At 44.1% G+C, this 18,288-nt stretch overlaps 1 protein-coding gene across 2 annotated transcripts in view; it reads right to left on the bottom strand.

Moving 5' to 3' along the window:
- The window catches only part of LOC134628176 (receptor-type tyrosine-protein phosphatase gamma-like), a 470,111-nt gene that overhangs the window by 188,180 nt on the left and 263,643 nt on the right, over positions 1-18,288 (bottom strand). For both annotated transcript variants that reach the window (XM_063474903.1, XM_063474904.1), the window contains exon 5: positions 17,513-17,608. In XM_063474903.1, coding sequence (XP_063330973.1) covers positions 17,513-17,608 — 96 coding nt within the window. The remainder of the gene's footprint in view (positions 1-17,512; positions 17,609-18,288) is intronic.

The following is an 18,288-nucleotide window of genomic DNA, read 5'->3' as shown; positions in this document are numbered from 1 at the left end:
CCTAACAGTCATCTTAAGTAAGCTTTACTTAGTTTTTTTGAGGCAACGAGTTTCCATAATTTTTTTGAGTTCTGGGAACTAACACGGCTGTACAGTGTACTCAAAATGAGTAAGTTGCCCTAACTTGGTCATCTTACGTAAACTTGATCCAATTTTTTTTGAGTTCTGGGAACAAATGAGCTTGTACAGAGTACTCAAAATAAATAAGTTGTCCTAACTTAGTCATTTTTAGCTAAGCTTTACTCAATTTTTTTGAGGCAACGAGTTTCCATAATTTTTTTGAGTTCTGGGAACTAATTAGATTTTACAGTGTAGGAGAAACATTCTGCTCGGGTGAAAAGAGGTGCTGAGTTGTCAACTGATCACTACCTGGTAGTGAGTTGGATCAGGTGGAGGGGGAGGATGCTCGACAGATGCCTGCCTGGCAGAGGCCCCAGTGAGTGAGATCTTCAACTCCCACTTCCAGCTGATCTTTGACGTGGAGACTGGGGACTTAAGTCTGAATGGACCTCCATAGCTGAAGTTTGTGATAACCCCCAAACCAGATGGTGGTCACTGGAGGCTGAGGAAGGGCTTGGTTAGCCTGTGGGACTTCGGAGGCAGCTGATAGCTACTGACAGGCCAGCATTACTTGCTCTAATTTCTAACTTTGGACCCCCCAGGCCTATCTTTAGATGATGTGTTCTGCTCATTGCAAGAACTAGAGGAAATAACCCAGAATGTTCCCAGGCACCTCTTTTATACTCATTTGCCCTTTGCTTCCCTCTCTCTCCTGTCTTCTCTGGACATCCAATAACATACAACCACTTTATACTAGGGCAAAGTCTCCAAAACTTGATTCTGTTCATCTTGTTACGGTTTAATGTTGTCAGTGTTTTGTTTTATGTTATGTTTAAGGATTTGTTCTCGTTTCCTGTTTTATTGTGAAGGTCTGCATCTCATGTGAGTGTGTTCAGTTTTACCTCTGTCTCGTCTTGTTGATTATTCCCAGCTGTGTTCCCCACCTGTGTGCAATCTCCCTGTGTTTCCCTGTGTGTATTTAAGTCGCGTCCTCTGTCTTTGTTGTGGGGGGCAGGTCTGTCTGGGTATCCACCATGGTCCACTTGTGTGTCTGGTGTTAGTATTTTAGTTTTGTAAATAGTTGTAAATAGTCTGTATTTTGTTCACCTTGTACATATTCTTCACTGCAGCAGCCTAGTAGGCGTGAGAAGCCATTTTTGTTGATTAAGTTTTCTCCTGTTTTTTGTTAGATAGTTAGGTAAGTGGATTGTCTTTTGGTTGGTGTTTATTTTTGTGTAGGAAAGCACAGGGACCAGTAGGGAGTTTTGTTTGTTATTTTTGGCACTGCTCACTGCTGAAGCTAATAAATGGCTGCTTAGCATTTTAGAAGACATTGTTGTTTGTGTTTTTGCTTTGGTGGAGCGTGAGTGGGCCAACTTCTTGTTGCGTTCATACACGCCTAGACTGAGAACGTAACAATCTGGAAGTAGCGTTTTGTGGGAGAAACGTTTTGTCACTCATCCAAGTGACTTCTTCAGTCTCAGCTGACTGCAGGTTTCAATCTTATAAACAGTACATTTGCATAATGAGTGAAACCAGCCCACTGAAGGAACAATGGGCTGGGAGGTCAGTTCCTTAATCTTAATTATGCAAATTCTCATGACCATTGATCACCAACCATTGATCAAAGACCACTGATCAATGGCCATGAGTACCATTCACAGAGAGTTGGGGAATGGCTGCAATCACAGCATTGTAAGATGGTGACAGATGTACCCTTAGGCCCCCTCCTCGATTCAGAGATGGTCTTTCCCTTTTCACGTAAATGGCCTCCTTGACTCCGCGCTCAAACCAGCGTTCTTCCCTGTCCAGGATGTGTACATCCTCATCATTGAAAGAGTGTCCACTGGCCTGTAGGTGTAAGCTTACAGGCCAGTCTCAGCTGACCTGCAGTCAGCTGAGACTGAAGAAGTCACTTGGATGAGTGATGAAACGTTTCTCCCACAAAACGCTACGTCCAGATGAACAGAATCAACTTTTGGAGATTTACTTTCCTGGATGATTGAGAATGCATCAAGACTAGGGCAAAGGTTACTTCATTAAAATCACTTCATCAAGTTTTTTTCTTTTCTGTTATTCTTAACATGGAAAATTTGATTACATTTGAACATTCACGTATTAATATACCTGACTTCATGTTTTATTCATTTTATGAAATTTTACTTCAGTTAAGTTTTTCATCTGTTCATCCTTATGTGAACAACTATTATAGCATAATCCACTTATATAGGACTATTTTCTTTTAGTGTTTCCCTTTACTAAATCATATGGCGGTACAGTCTCTCTCTCAATCCAACCTCTCTCGACACCTGCCTTTCATAGCCAGCCTGTCTCCTACACCAAACAGAAAGACGAAGGACTAAGCAGGCAGAGATGGATCATTATCACCCCTCTGACCATCATCGTGGTTTATGGCCAGTGTACATTATGAAATACACACCTCAGAACGTATCAATGCAATGGTCTGATTCTCAACAACAGATACGCTGAACTCATATACATTGAACTTTCTGGAATGAAAAAAAGCCTCTCAACACTGGCCCTTGGGTGACTAAACAAATCTGACCTTTGACCTCAAGAGATCAGTGAGGGGTGCTACAGCGGCAGAAAAGTTCCTACAAAACCTTCTATAGTACTTACCCATACTAAGGGAACTGTTCCTTTTTTGTTACAGGAGGTGGAACGTCTTTGGCCTGGACAATTTGATTTCAGTGCACAACCTCCCACTGTTTAGGTTTCTAACATCTGTGTATTGTCAAAATGTGGAAACTTTTTTTTTGTTTTAAACCAGTAAATATGGAGATGCACAGCTGGAGCCAGATGATTCTGCTATGCTATTATCTAGCATGTACTATACCTCTTCCTCCAACTCTGCTCAATGAGATGCATTTGAATAGAATAGAATAGAATAGAATAGAATAGAATAGAATAATCCTTTAATTGTCCCACAAGGGGAAATTTGGTTGTAACAGCAGCCAAAAAGACACATATATAAACAAACAATACACAGGACACAGAACAGAAACATACACAATTTTTCTTACATATTTACATTAAGGACAATGGTTACTATATACAGAGTATTGTACAGTTATTAAATTAAATAAAAATAACTACAGATAAGAGGCAAACCAGGTTGTAGTGCGAATCGGTTGATTAACTTATTGCAGTTACAGCGCAGATGTAAACATCTATGATTGTTGGGAGCAGTTCTGATTGTACAGTCTGACAGCTGCAGGGAGGAAGGACCTGCGGAAACGCTCCTTCATGCATCTAGGATGCAGCAGTCTGTCACTGAAGGAGCTCTGCAGTTCAGCAACATTTACATGCATGGGGTGGGAGACTCTGTCCATCAGAGATGTTATTTTGGCCAGAGTCCTTCTGTCTCCCACCACCTGGACTGGGTCCAGGGTGCATCCCAGAACAGAGCTGGCCTTCCTGATGAGTTTATCCAACCTCTTCCTCTCAGCTGCCGATAAACTGCTGCTCCAATATACCACACTGTAAAAAATGACAGATGCCACCACAGAGTCATAGAAGGTCTTTAAAAGCGCTCCCTGTACTCCAAATGACCTCAGCCGCCTCAGCAGGTAGAGTCTGCTCTGACCCTTCCTGTAAAGAGCATCAGTGTTGTGGCTCCAGTCCAGTTTATTATTCAGGTGAACACCCAGGTACCTATAAGAGTCCACTATCTCAATGTCCACTCCCTGGATGTTCACCGGTGTCAGTGTAGTGGGTCTGCGTCTCCGGAAGTCCACCACCAACTCCTTGGTTTTCCAAGATATCACAAAATGAAACCAACTGGTTGTGCTTACACTCATCCAGCTGTTCAAGAGCTTCAGACTTCTGGCTTGGATTTTAAAGCCTCAGTTATTCAACATGCCTGTAAACCACCCTAATTTCTTGGTCCTTTGCCCTCCCCCTCAACTGCTTCCACCAAATAAGAGACATTTGTATTTACATAAAGCGCAGGTTTTGTCTCTTAAACCATCAGGGAGACAGGCCTCCGCTCATCATCACACAGGCATGATGAGCGGAGGAAGTGGAGGAAGCCAGAATATGGAAAAATCCCACAAAAACACAGGTAGAGTACTCTGAATAACAAATAGCTTGACACATCAAAGTCAAAAAGTACTGACTACCAGACTTACAGGTAACCGGTAGACCAAAATAGGACATAATTAAATACTCAAAGGGCTGATCTAAAACTAGGATTGGGCACGGCAGAAGAGAACTTTTGTACTGCGTTGGCTTGCCTTTCAACCTCTGAGTAGAGGCGGAAATGAGGTTGCAAATACAAGCAGCAGAAATGAGTTGGTGAGGAGTTCAGTCATTTAAGAGGGACTCAGAGTAGAGATGCCACTCCTCTATGTCAAAAGGTGCAATTTAAGGTGTTTGGGGCATCTGATTAGGATGCTTCCTAGCTACCTCCTGGGTGACACGCTGCAAAGATCTCTCAGCTGGCCAGGGAACACCTTCGGGGCATCTTTACACAGTTTCCAAGGTCTTGTCTGTTATGGTAGAACCCAGCCTCTATTGATCCTGTGCTTGGAACCTGTTCCTATTACCATGATCTAATCGTGGCAGAGCAGTCCATCTATGTCCAGTCATTAGAAGAATTTATCAATATCAGCCACTTCTTCTATCTACTAGTGGTATATGCCATACATGGCTCTGTCCTTACATGATGGTTCCTTTTCTTTGTTTCTATACAGAGCTGCTTATGGAGGCACCAGCATCAGGTGGCTGCTCTCCCCAATCCCTCAATCCAAACTGTCCCTGATGCTCAGTACCTACACTTTCTCTTTACAAATTCTTATTGGGGTTCAGTTATTCCTGAGCACAACCAAACCATGATAGCTAAATTAAAACAAATGTATAATCATCTTGATTGTGGCTTTTATACAAAAACATGTTAAAGATGTTGTACATCACCTGCTTCATAAACCACCAGCAGAACTCATCCCCCCTAATTCCACTAATACATTTTTTTCATTAACCTGTACAACTTCAATATGTGTGCTGCCCATGAAAAGAAACGGCAAACAATTAATTGTAAGGCAACGTGAGACAGCCTCAAACTTACCCAAAAAACATAAATTGTGTAGTTATTTCAAACAACTGAACAAGTTAAGAACTGGAACTACAATAAACACCTGGTGAGAGAAACAGGCTATATGTATGGGAAAGGGGATAAAGAGAATTCAAAGCTACCATAAAAACACAGCGAGACTATGGCAGACAGACTCATTTAGGACAAGAAAAAAAGAAAGGAGGACAGTGGGAATTAGAGTTTTATTATTAATTCTTGTCTCTGAAGGCCCACAGGCTCGTCCCCTGAAATCCTCAGCCACAGTGCCTTATATTACAATGTCCTACTCTCAATTTCTCTTTCCATCCACTTCTCCCTTTTCAAATTATGTACCTCTCTCTCTCTCTCTCTCTCTCTCTCTCTCTCTCTCTCTCTCTCTCTCTTCATTCATCCCTAAAGCTCCCTTTTTCTCTCCAGGGACAGGCTGATGCAGTGACAAATTAGCGAAAAAAAAGAAACCACAGTAGAATGTGACATGTCCTCATATTTTTTTCCCTATAAAAAGTCTCTCTCTTTCTACAGTGATTCCTCTCACGGTAATCCATCCAAGTTGATCTATTTTGAAAGTTGGTGACCTTCACAGAAGTAACATTTTAGTGGCTTATGTGACATGTACATGGTGGCACAGATATACTTCTGTTTTACATACTGCTTCTGTTTTACGTACTATTCTAGCTCTAAAGCTCTTAAACAATTAAAAATTGATATGGATTTAATGAGTTCAAGTCTCATGTAAACATTGGAATTATAGTTCCAATATCAGCTAATAAAATGCACTTTTTAAAAATGTTTAAAGTAAACTTGTTTATTGTTTCAATGAAGAACAATTTTAGCAGCTTAGATTATATTTTGCACTGAATCTGGATGGCTGCTCAGATAACTGTTGACTTTGGTGAATTAACTTTCAAGAATTTAGCAGTATAACTAATTCTTGTGACTCAATACTACGGCTCATGGTTTTTACCTGCAGTGCTTTTTTTCTAATCAAATTTTACCCCTCCGCGAATCGCTACCTTATCGTGGTGGAGGGGTTTGTGTATCCCAGGGTTCCCAGGGGCTATGTTGTCTAGGGGCTTTTGCCCCCTGGTAGGGTCTCCCATAGCAAATTGGTCCTGGGTGAGAGACCAGACAAAGAGCGATTCAGAAACCCCCTATGAGAAGACCACAGAGGGAACAGTTCACCCTGCCCGGGATAGACTTACCAAGGCCCCTCCCTGGAGTCAAGCCTGGGGAGGGTGCCCGAGGGCAAGCGTCTGGTGGCCAGGCCTTAGTCCATGGGGCCCGGCCGGACACAGCCCAAAAAAGGGACATGGGCCCATCTTCCTGCAGGCCTACCACCCGCAGGAGGCACTGTAGGGGTCGGGTGCATTGTGAGCTGGGCGGCGGCCGGAGGTCCCCGGCTACCAAGACTGGCAATTGGGACTTGGAATGTCACCTCTCTGGTGAGGAAGGAGCCTGAATTAGTGCGTGTGGTTGAGAGGTACCGGCTAGATATAGTCGGGCTCACCTCAACGCACGGCTCGGGCTCTGGAACCAGTCTCCTGGAGAGGGGGTGGACTCTGTCTCGTCTGGAGTTGCTCCTGGTGAGAGGCGGCAGGCTGGGGTGGGTATCCTGGTATCCCCTCGGCTTGCTGCCTGTATGTTGGGGTTTCTCCCAGTGGATGAAAGGGTTTGTTCCCTGTGCCTCCGCGTTGGGGAACGGATCCTGACCGTCGTCTGCACTTATGCTCCGATGCACTTATGCACCCTGTTGGGTGATGGGCTCTGCCAGGGCTGCTCTTTGTCACCGATTCTGTTCATAATTTTTATGGACATAATTTCTAGGCGTAGCTAAGTCGTGGAAGGCTTTCACTTGAGTGGTCTCAGAATCTCATCTCTGCTTTTCGAGGATGATGGTTCTGTTGTCATCATCGGGTGATGGCCTCCAGCTCGCCTTGAAATGGTTCGCAGCCTAGTGTGAAGCGATGGGAATGAGAATCAGCACCTCCAAATCTGAGGCCATGGTCCTCAGCCGGAAAAGGGTTGAGTGCTCAGGGACGAGTTCTTGCCCCAAGTGGAGGAGTTTAAGTATCTCGGGGTCTTGTTCGCGAGTGATGGGAGAAGGGAGCGGGAGCTTGACAGACAGTTTGGTGGTGCAGCTGCAGTGATGTGGCTACTGTACCGGTCTGTTGTGGTGAAGAGAGCTGGGTGTAAAAGCGAAGCCCTCAATTTACCGGTCAATCTACGTTCCTACCCTCACCTATGGCCAGAAGCTGTGGGTAGTGACCAAAAACGAATGACGAGATTGCAGATACAAGCGGCGGAAATGGGTTTCCTCCGAAGGGTGGTGGCCTCTCCCTTAGAGACAGGGTGAGAAGTTCGGTCACCCGGGAGGGGCTCAGAGTAGAGTCGCTGCTCCTTCACATCGAAAGGAGCCAGTTGAGGTGGTTTGGCCATCTGACAAAGATGCCTCCTGGGTGCCTCCTGGGTGAGGTTTTCCCAGTATGTCCTACCAGGAGGAGGCCCCGAGGCAGACCCAGGACACACAGGAGAGATTATATCTCTCAGCTGGCCTGGGAATGCCTTGGTGTTCCCCAGACAAGCTGGAGGAGGTGGCTGGGGAGAGGGAGGTCTGGGCTTCTCTGCTTGGGCTTTTTGATTGCACTCCAGTCATTACGGTTCACAACATATGACCACACATGTAGTGTGTTACTCAGAGGCTTGTCAGGGTCGGACGGTGCCCCGACCGGTCGACCTGTGTGTGTGTGTGTGTGTGTGTGTGTGTGTGTGTGTGTGTGTGTGTGTTTGTACTCCTCTCTCTCTCGCTCTGTTTTTTCTCCGGCTCCGCTGCGAGTGTTACGCGGTCGCGTAGCAACGAGAGACCTCCAACCCAGAAGCGCTGCCGCTCTGAGCTGCCTCACCTGCAACCGATTCCTCGCCAGCTGCTGCCAATTATCCACCACCGTGGCAGGACTATTTAATGGTGTGGCTGAGTGACAGACAGCGCTGGAGTATTGCATCAAGCCTGGTAGTGACTCGAGCTCAGAGAGTGTTAAAAAGAGTGCTCGATAGCGGAGGGAGGCTAATCGTGTCTGTTTTGCCTTTTTCCCAGGAAGCGAACGAGACGGAGAGACGGAAGGGGAGACTTCACTGAATTCCGGGAGTTTTGTGGACACACGAGGGGAGAAGGGGAGAGGAGCTCTGAAGGGACTTGCACTGTGGATAACTGTGGATTGGTTTTGGCTTCACTGTAAATAAAGACACTGTTCAACTTAAACGAGAGGTCCGCGTCTGGGTTCGCTAACTCACCATCCTTAACAGAGGCTGGTGGGTGGGGCTGCTGCAGTGGCCGCATTGGCCCATTCGCTGTTAGTGTGATTGTTTATCCACCTTTAGGAAAAACCATTCAGGGAGGCGCTGGTGAGCGTAGCCATGTGAAAACGTGTTGCGCAGGGCTCCTCAAAAGGGCTAATTTTTTTCATATTTCAATCACTCCAAAACTAACAAACTTTCAATAATGTTACAATAACATGCCCGTGTGCTGTCCTGACGCACTTTTTACATCTACGAAGCTACGTTGTGCGAAATATGAGCAAAACTAGATTGGGAATAGAGCAGGCCACAAAAGCCTCAAACCACACTGAGGACTTAACAGAGTCCCATTTGATATTGGGTGGTGACTTTAACTGCGTGCTCAATCCTCAACTCGACAGATCAAATCCAAGACCTGACAGTAAAATTTCAAAAGCGGGCAATGTCCTAAAATCCTTTATGTAATTTTATGCTTTTTTTGACCCCTGGAGGAACAAAAACCCAACATCTAAACAATTTTCATTTTTTTTCACCAGTACACCAGTCATACTCACGGATAGATTTTTTCGTTGTAGATAATAGAATTCTTTCCAAGGTTTTAGACTGCCAATGCAACTCTCTTGTTATCCCAGATCATAGTCCAGTGAAATTAGATATTAATTTTTATGAACACCCAAGCCAAAAACCCACCGGGCAACTTGATTCTTTACTCCTAACTAAACTTACTTACTTAAATCCTCCCATGCCTTATGTGGCTCACCAGCGCCTCCCTGAAGATTCATTTTAAAAAATGGTCTCTGACCAAATACAGTATTTTTTAGAGACAAATCAAACCCAAGGAATGAAAATGAATGTTATATGGGAGGCATTAAAGGCCTATCTCAGAGGGCAGATAATGTCATATACATCATTTCAAAAAAGAAATACTTACAACAAATGAACAACCTAGCCAAAAGTATAAAAGAGATTAACTGCTTATATGCAGAAAATCCAAAACCAGACCTCAATAAAAGAAAAATATTACTAAACTCAGAATATAAAATCCTATCCACTCAGCAAACAGAGCGTCTATGTCTCAAATCAAGGCAAAAATTCTACAAACATGGGGAAAGAGCCGGAAAACTCTTGGCATATCAAATTAAGCAATCCATATCAGTTAACATGATTTCTGAAATCTGTAAAACTTCTGGAGAAAAAACGTCCAATCCGAAAACTATCAATGACCAGTTCTAAATGTTCTATTCCAATCTTTACACTTCAGATCCGGTTGATATAAAAAGCGTTGATGAAATGCTTGATAGATTACCGATTCCACAAATATCCGCAAATGATAGACCAGAAATTGATAGAGAGATAACCATTGGTGAAATTGTTGAAGTAATTAAATCAATGCAAAGTAACAAGGCACCGGGACCTGATGGCTTTCCCATTGAATTATATAAAATGTTTACAGAAAAACTAGCACCGATACACTTTTTATCCATAACAAGAACTCCATAACAGCAAATGAACTGTACAACAGAAAATGCAAATGCTATTTATGGTCTCCTCACAACAATGATAAGAAAAATAAACTGGGCCAATATGGCATGTTTGTTAATACAGGGATACACATGTTAACGTGATCTCTGGTCTCCCACTCAGAGACACAGGTCTCTGAGTGTCCAGCATTCAGACGGCTACCTGAGGACACTCATGTGAGAGAAAATCTGTTCACACAGATATGTAGAGCCAAATACTGTCAATAAGGCCTCTGCAATGTTCTGAAGACAGTTACACGTGTCAGGTAGTGATGTCCAGCAGGTGAAAATGCAGCTCCATGAACACGCACAGCTGTGGATTCCAGCTGCGTTTGTAGTTCTGCAAACTTTGACCCCACAGAGTCGAGCTTTTCAGTTCAATCAGCTGCATTTCAATGTCCTCTGTGTCCAACCAGTTAATGCGAGACAAATCCAGCTGCTCATTAAATCTTTCTGGTTTGATCAGAAAAGAAAACACTAGTCCATACACCTGAAAGTCCCAAAAACGCATTGTGAATTCTGTCTCGAGTCTACGGATGTATCCGTGGTGCTGATGCTGCGCTGAGCGGACAGCTCCTGAAGCATTTGAAGTGTCAGAATGTGGAAATTTCAACATTGCTTGAAAAAACTGACAGCTAGCAACGTCCCTCTCACTGGTAGGCTAAGTGATTTTTAGCCAATTACAAGTTGAATCTGGTAGTTGGGTTTGTTAGCTAAGATACCTTCATTAAGAAGCGGCACAACTAATGTGTCTATGTGAGCTAATTTGCAATGTGCACTGCTGGCTCGGCCATTTATTTTTTAATGCACCCTCTCAGATTAATTCACTGCGTGTCGTGCCCAGGCCTGGACTGGGACAAAAAATGGGCCCGGGCATTTTGACTAGAGACCGGCCCACCAGGTATTAAAGCCATAAAGCCTTTGAATGAAAACAAACGCTGTTGTGACAGTGATGTACACTGTCTTGTTGGTATATGTATGATTTCTATACATTTGACATCAGATAAAAACTTTGGTTGTAAGCAAAACTTTGCTAGACCTGCCCCTGCACAGTTACCAGCTGTCAGCTACACAGAAAAGGATCCTGGTGTTATTTGTCTCTCAGAAACAGTTCATAACTTCCTTTCAACTCATTCATGTCACCTAAAAAGTAAGCCTGTTTCTCCATCACCTGTTCAGCTCTGATGATTCAGTAAGGACATCTCCTGGTTTCATCTTCATGTTTCCCTCTCACCACATATCCAAACCGATATCATGACCAGCAGCTTTTACAGCTGTGGCTCCAGCAAACATCAGCTGATACTAGAAATTAATATTAAATAAATTCTAACAACAGCTGATCAAGCTTAAACGTGCTGCTGTTGTTTCCTCTTTCTGGCGCAAAGTGGGCGATAAACAAACAAGAGAGACGATCAGCTGATCATTGATCAGTTTCATGATTGAAGTGGCAACAGGAGAGGGAGGGGAGAGAATGAGAGGAGAAGAGGCAGCTGACAGCATAAAGACAGAATAACTCCAGCTTTGTGTCTTTTTCCATTCTAGCTGAAGTCCGGGACAAACTGTGTTCCTTTCCAGCTCAATACGAAATGCGTAATATTTTCTCTGAATACGAGATGATACTGTTTTTTACGGGATGGTTGGCAAATCTACTAACTAACCTTATGAATAAAATAAAGTTCACTATCAGTAACTTCATAGCACCCACCCAGCTGTATAGAAATTCCGTCATGCTAGCTAGTACGCAGTACGAGTTATTGTAACTGACTGTAAAAAGTCAGCACAACGAAAATAAACTCCACCGACACTTGGTTTATATCTGACCCAGATAGACTGCAGGTCATAACTTCTTACCTGAAGTTTCCCCTTTAAGAATTGCATATTGCTCTTTCAATAATGTGAGCCTTTTTTAAGCACACTTACATAGTGATCAGTAAAGTACTTATTATACTTATACTGATTGACAAATGATTCACTAAGCATATTTGTGGTTGTCCTACTCAAGTTTTATATTTTATGATTTTGAGTGAATTCTGTCACCCAAATAGCATGTCAAAATGAAACAATAACTGTAAATATAAGATTGTGCTGAAAAGAATGATACCAAGAAAATGTAAACAGCTTTTAAACGTGAAATATAAAGGTAAAATCAAAAGTAGTCAACAATTGTCAATTATGCCCATTAATTCAGAGAGTTAATAAAAACTCATCTTCTGGTTCCACAGAAGAGGGGCCTCAAGGCGCTGCTTCCCATTCTAATTTTAAATATCCTAGGAACCACAAATAGGCCAGTAGACCAGGAGCAAAGTGCTCTGTTGGGGGGTGAGTGGCTTGTTGGGGGTTCTCTGCATTCTCTGTTGTATTAAACCCCTTGAGGGAACTGTTATTGCGATTTGGTGCTATATAAATAAAACTGAATTGAATATATGGTTTTGTGAAGTCTTTAAAATAAGACAGTGTCTGATTATTCAAGATTTTGTATGAGAAGAATTTAAATTTAATTCTCAATTTAATAGGGACCAAATGAAGAGAAGCTAATATGTGACAAACATGCTCTCTCTTTCTAGTCCCTATCCGTGCTCTTGCTGCAGCATTTTGTAGCCCAGCTAGAAAAAAAGAGCAGTGGAAAGCAATTTTTGGTGTGTATGATGTAAACAATTTAGTCATGTCCTTTTGGGGGTTAAAGGAAGATGTGGACAAATAAGATGATTTGTTGTTGTGTAACTTGGGCAATCAGCAGTGAGCTCCCAGCAACCCTTGCTGTTGACCTTGATCACATGACTTTCCGCAGTTGCCATTGCATTCATGCTCATACAATGCCACGTGCTTGGCAAACTGATGTTACCAAAGCTGAATTGCTGGGACTTGCAAGCGACTCTGCTGCAGTTGTTGGTTGTTTAGAATTTTACCCTGTTCTTTGGTCAGGTTTTTTTTTATCTGGTAAAAGGATAACTTGACAGACGAACCCAGTCTGAAGCAAAACTCCATTGAAGAGTAGCGATTCCACAGTTCCAGTTAACTGGATGGCGAGTCAACCCAAGAGTGGTTAATCAGAATCAGAATCAGAATATTTTATTGATCCCTGGGGGAAATTATTTTTTTGTTACAGTGCTCCATTATAAACCAACATTAACAAAACAGACAACACGCTAACTGAGAATAGTACAATGTGTATATATATATATATATATATATATATATATATATATATATACATAAGTCACACATTAATAAATAGCTGGAAGTCACATAAGTCACACATTAATAAATAGCTGGAAAAGAAACGTGTAGTTGTAGCAGTAACCAGTGTGTTAAGTGGATGCGTTGTACAGGGAGATGGCCACAGGCAGGAAAGATTTCCTGTGTCGTTCAGTGGTGCTTTTCGGTACTCTCAGTCTTTCACTGAACGTGCTCCTGTGACTGACCAGCATGTCATGGAGAGGGTGGGAGGTGTTATCCAACATTGTCTTTATTTTGGACAACATCCGCCTCTCCGACACCACCTTGAGGGAGTCCAGCTCCATCCCCACAACATTACTGGCCTTACGGATCAGTTTATTGAGTCTGTTGGCATCTGCGACCTTCAGCCTGCTCCCCCAGCATGCCACAGCATAGAGGATCGCACTGGCCACAACAGACTCATAGAAAATCCTCAGCATTTTCTGGCAGATGTTGACGTGACAAAGGAGTCGACCACAGCCCGGTACTCCGTCTCATCATCCCTGCTGATGCATCCAACCACCGCGGAGTCATCAGAAAACTTCTGAAGATGGCAGGTCTCTGTGCAGTGGCTGAAGTCTGTGGTGTAGAGGGTGAAGAGGAAGGGGGAGAGGACAGTCCCCTGTGGTGCCCCTGTGTTGCTGATTACCTTGTCAGACACACACTGTGGGAGACGTACATATTGTGGTCTTCCTGTCAGGTAATCAACAATCCAGGACACCAGAGAAGCATCCACCTGCATCGCTGCTAACTTATCACCCAGGAGGGTCGGCCTGATGGTGTTGAAAGCACTGGAAAAGTAAAAAAACATGACCCTCACAGTGCTCGCTGGCTGGTCCAGATGGGTGTAGACACGATCGAGCAGGTAGATGATGGCGTCCTCAGTTCCGAGACGAGGCTGATAAGCGAATTGAAGGGGATCCAGATGTGGTCTTACTATGGGTCGCAGCTGGTCCAGGATGAGTCTTTCCAGGGTCTTCATGACGTGGGAGGTCAGTGCCATGGGCCTGTAATCCTGGGGGCCACTGGGACGTGGCGTCTTTGGAATAGGGACGAGGCATGATGTCTTCCACATCACTGGTACCCTCTGCAGACTCAAACTCAGCATAAACAGTTTATGAAAGACTCCACACAGCTGGGGGGCACAGGCCTTGAGGACGCGGGGACTCACTCTGTCTGGTCCAGCAGACTTGCATGAGTGAAGTCTCCTTATTTGCATCTCAACCTGGTATTGAGTGAAGGTGATGGGTGGGGGAGGGGTGTCAGGAATCTCACAGGAGGCAACAGCGCCATGTGAAGAGAGAGGCTGGCACAGGTGAGGTTGTGGGGGTGTGAGCAGACACTGTGGTGTCGAATCTATTGAAAAACAGATTCAACTCGTTAGCTCCGTTCTCACCTCCCTCAGCTCCCCTGCTGTTGGTTGGCCTGAATCCAGTGATGGTCTTCATGCCCCTCCACACCTCTCTCATGCTGTTCTGCTGGAGTTTCCACTCCAGCTTCCTCCTGTAATTATCCTTAGCCTCTCTGATCTTGTCGTTTAGTAACACCTGGACCTTCCTCACCTCCTCTTTATTGCCCCCTCTGAAAGCCCTCTTCTTGTTGTTGAGGAGGGCTTTAATGTCCTTAGTCACCCACGGCTTGTTATTTGGGTAACAATGAACAGTCTGAGCTGGAACAATGGAGTCGGTGCAGAAAGTTATGTAGTCTGTGATACACTCAGTAAGCCCATTGATGTCCTCGGCATGAGGCTCACAGAGTGTTTCCCAGTCGGTCACCTCGAAACAGCCCTGTAGTTCCACTAAGGCCTCCTCTGACCACCTCCTAACGCTCCTCGTGGTCACAGGTTCCCTCCTCACAATTGGCACATAGCGGGGGGTGAGGTGAATCAGGTTATGATCTGACCTACCAAGTGGGGGGAGGGAGGAGGGGCTGTATGCATCCTTGACATTTGCATACAGTAGGTCCCCTGGTGGGACAGTCCACATATTGTCTGAATGTTGGTAGTGTATTGTCCAGTGATACATGGTTGAAGTCACCCGAGATCACAATAAAGGCACTCGGGTGCTGAGTCTGTAACCGGCTTATGGCAGAGTGAATAGTGTCACATGCAGCTGTGGGGAGGAACATAAACAGCCCCCAAGATGACGTGAGAGAATTCCCTGGGTACATAATACGGCCTGAGTCCAACAGCACACAGTTCAATGTCCGGGCAACAAATCCTTTCTTTGATTGTTATGTTGGTAGGGTTACACCACCGGTTGTTAACTAAAACAGCAAGCCCACCTCCTTTCCGCTTGCCGCTAGCGATGCTGTCCCTGTCTGCTCGAACAGTGTGGAAGCCTTCCACGGAAGCATTCTCATCGGGAATGTCCTGGTGCATCCATGATTCGGTGAAACACATCAGGCTACACTCTCGGTATTCCCTCTGACTCCGTACCAGTGCTGAGAGCTCGTCGATTTTATTTGATAACGATCGCACATTTCCCATCACGATAGACGGCAGACACGGTTTATACCTCCTCCTCGCTTCGAGCCTCCGCTGTCTCACCGTCTCCTTCTTTCTTCTCTTCTGTCCTTGACCTCTGCATCCCCGATGTGTTTTCCTCCAAATTTCAGCTGGTACTTCTGCGGGCCTGGCCAGCGAGCCGGCCAGCATCAGGGCGATCAGCTGATCTCTGGAGTAAACAGTCCGTGCGTGTAGGAGATGTGCCGCGGTCCCGTTCCTTGATAAAAGTAACAGTTCCACGGCCACCAGAAGAACAAAAACTCTCTCAATCCACATGATTGAGTAAAATATAATAAACGGATGAAAATACAAGTCAGAAAAAAAAAGAATACGTAAGAAAAAAGAGCTAAACTAAGAGAAAAAGCAGGAGCGACTGTAACAGGCTGCACGCTGGTTGGCGCATGCGCACTGCACATAAGATTGCTGAGGTTGTATTGAAGCCAGAGTTTCATTTCCATTGCGTGTTGGAACAGATACCTGCAGGACTTCAAACGTTCCTTCTTCACCAGAGTGTGGTAGGACAAACAGTTAAACAAACATAGAACGGGCCCCAACGATCCATCAGTTATCAAACATTCATTCATACATTTGACTCAGAGAAAAGCTGTATGCCATCCATCCATCCATTTTATTCCGCTTATCCGGGGGCCGGGTCGAGGGGGCAGCAGCCCAAGCAGAGAAGCCCAGACCTCCCTCTCCCTAGCCACCTCCTCCAGCTTATCCGGGGGAACACCAAGGCGTTCCCAGGCCAGCCGAGAGATATAATCTCTCCAGCATGTCTTGGGTCTGCCCGCACTTTAATTTATTTTTGGGGAGATATTTTGTATTTTATTTTATTGTATTAAGTACATTTATTTGCAGCTGCGGTGTGTCAAATATATCATTTTATGCAATGTTTATCCTGGTGTGGACCTTCATTATTGATGTTTATACCTCTTAGATTATCTGATACTGGCCTAGTGAGAGTTTGGTCATTCTTGCTTAAAAACTGTAAGTAGGGTTACAATTTTGTATCAATTGCTTTTGCGTTTTTAGGACATCCTGCTGAAAATTAATTACAGTTGTCCAGGCTAGAAGTAATTAACACATGAAATAGTTTTGCAAGACAAGATGTCTCTAATTTTGGAGCTATTGCTCAAATGCAAGTAACTAGTTTGCATATTAAACATATATTTTTATTTTCTTCAATGACTTGAAGAATCTTCAAGTCATTTTTTGACCAGAATATCCTTCAATGTTACTTGAGGCCAAGGTAATGCCATCTAGAGTACACATCTAGTTAAACACCATATTTAAGGACAGTGGTTTAGCACACCAGGTCTGTCCAGTGGCCTCCCCCGCCACCTGATCCAACTCACCACCACTTGGTGATCAGTTGACAGCTCAGCCCCTCTCTTTACCCGAGTGTGCAGAACATATGGCCGGAACATATACACGCAATGTTTTCAGAAACATTGCGTGTATTTTTAATCATAACTCTGGTTTTACGTGGCTGGTATATTGTTTGAAGTCCACACTTTCAACACAAGTTGAAATGGAGACTTTGGGTCACTGCATCTTGTTGCTGGAGTTGCAATATGAGTTCACAAGGCTTAGATGTCCCTTGTAACATAATGTTAGACAGTCTGCTAGAACCTTAGTAGTTTCCAGTGTGTTATTGTATCAACAAACTCTGATATGTCAGTACAAAGCTTGTACTGACAGAATTTTCTTTTTGCAGTGAGTTCTCCTGTAAAACATTAATGATAAATTCCCAATCCAGAAGAAATAACATGCACAACTGAAATCTACCTCATCTTTCAAGTAAGTAACATAACCTTTTCCTACCTGGAAAAAAACAGCCATGGCTGCAATGATTCTCTTCTCTCTGAGTGCTGCAGTGAGACTTTCAAAGTCATCTGAGTTATACATGTAGATCTGCATCTGTGGAAGAAGAAAAAACTGACATTAGTTTGTGAGACAGAAAACTAGTGAAACCATGTTAATTTATGGTGCTGTGGCTCAGGAGGTATAGCAGCGGTTCACGAGTTGTAGGTGTACAGAAACCCAAAGCTGCTATGAAATATATATATATAGATTTATATACTATTTTGGCAACTTAGTTATGATGTTCCATGTATACCCTGTGTGCTAGCATCTCGCACCCTGGTGCAATGTGAAGGATTGTCTCAGGGGCATCTTTACACAGCCTGTCTGCTTTGCCTGGTGTGGTAGACCACAGCCTCTCTGGATCTTAGAGCTTGCTCCTGTGCTGCCTCTGTGCTGTCTTTTAGTCCAACTTTATCCAGCCACTGGTAGGATTTCTGGATGCCAGCCACTTACTCTATCTGTTGGTGGTACATACTGTGCAGGGGCCTGTCCTTGCATGGTTCTTCCTCTTGCTCCTCTTCTTTCTGGGATTTCTGATGCCTGAGGTGTTCACTAAGCACACAGTTGGTTGTGACGATCTTCCTGATGTACTCATTGATGTTCATTGTTTCATCCTGGATAGTGGTTCTGCGGTGGTCTGCAATGTTGCCTTCTGATAGTGCGATCCTCTCAGTTCTAACTACCTTCCCTCTCTTTGTTACCATCTAACTGCACTTCTCCACTCCAAATAACAT

This window comes from Pelmatolapia mariae, linkage group LG5 (genome assembly GCF_036321145.2).
Source record: "Pelmatolapia mariae isolate MD_Pm_ZW linkage group LG5, Pm_UMD_F_2, whole genome shotgun sequence".
NCBI lineage: Eukaryota > Metazoa > Chordata > Actinopteri > Cichliformes > Cichlidae > Pelmatolapia > Pelmatolapia mariae.
This window is presented reverse-complemented; position numbering and strand designations above follow the sequence as displayed.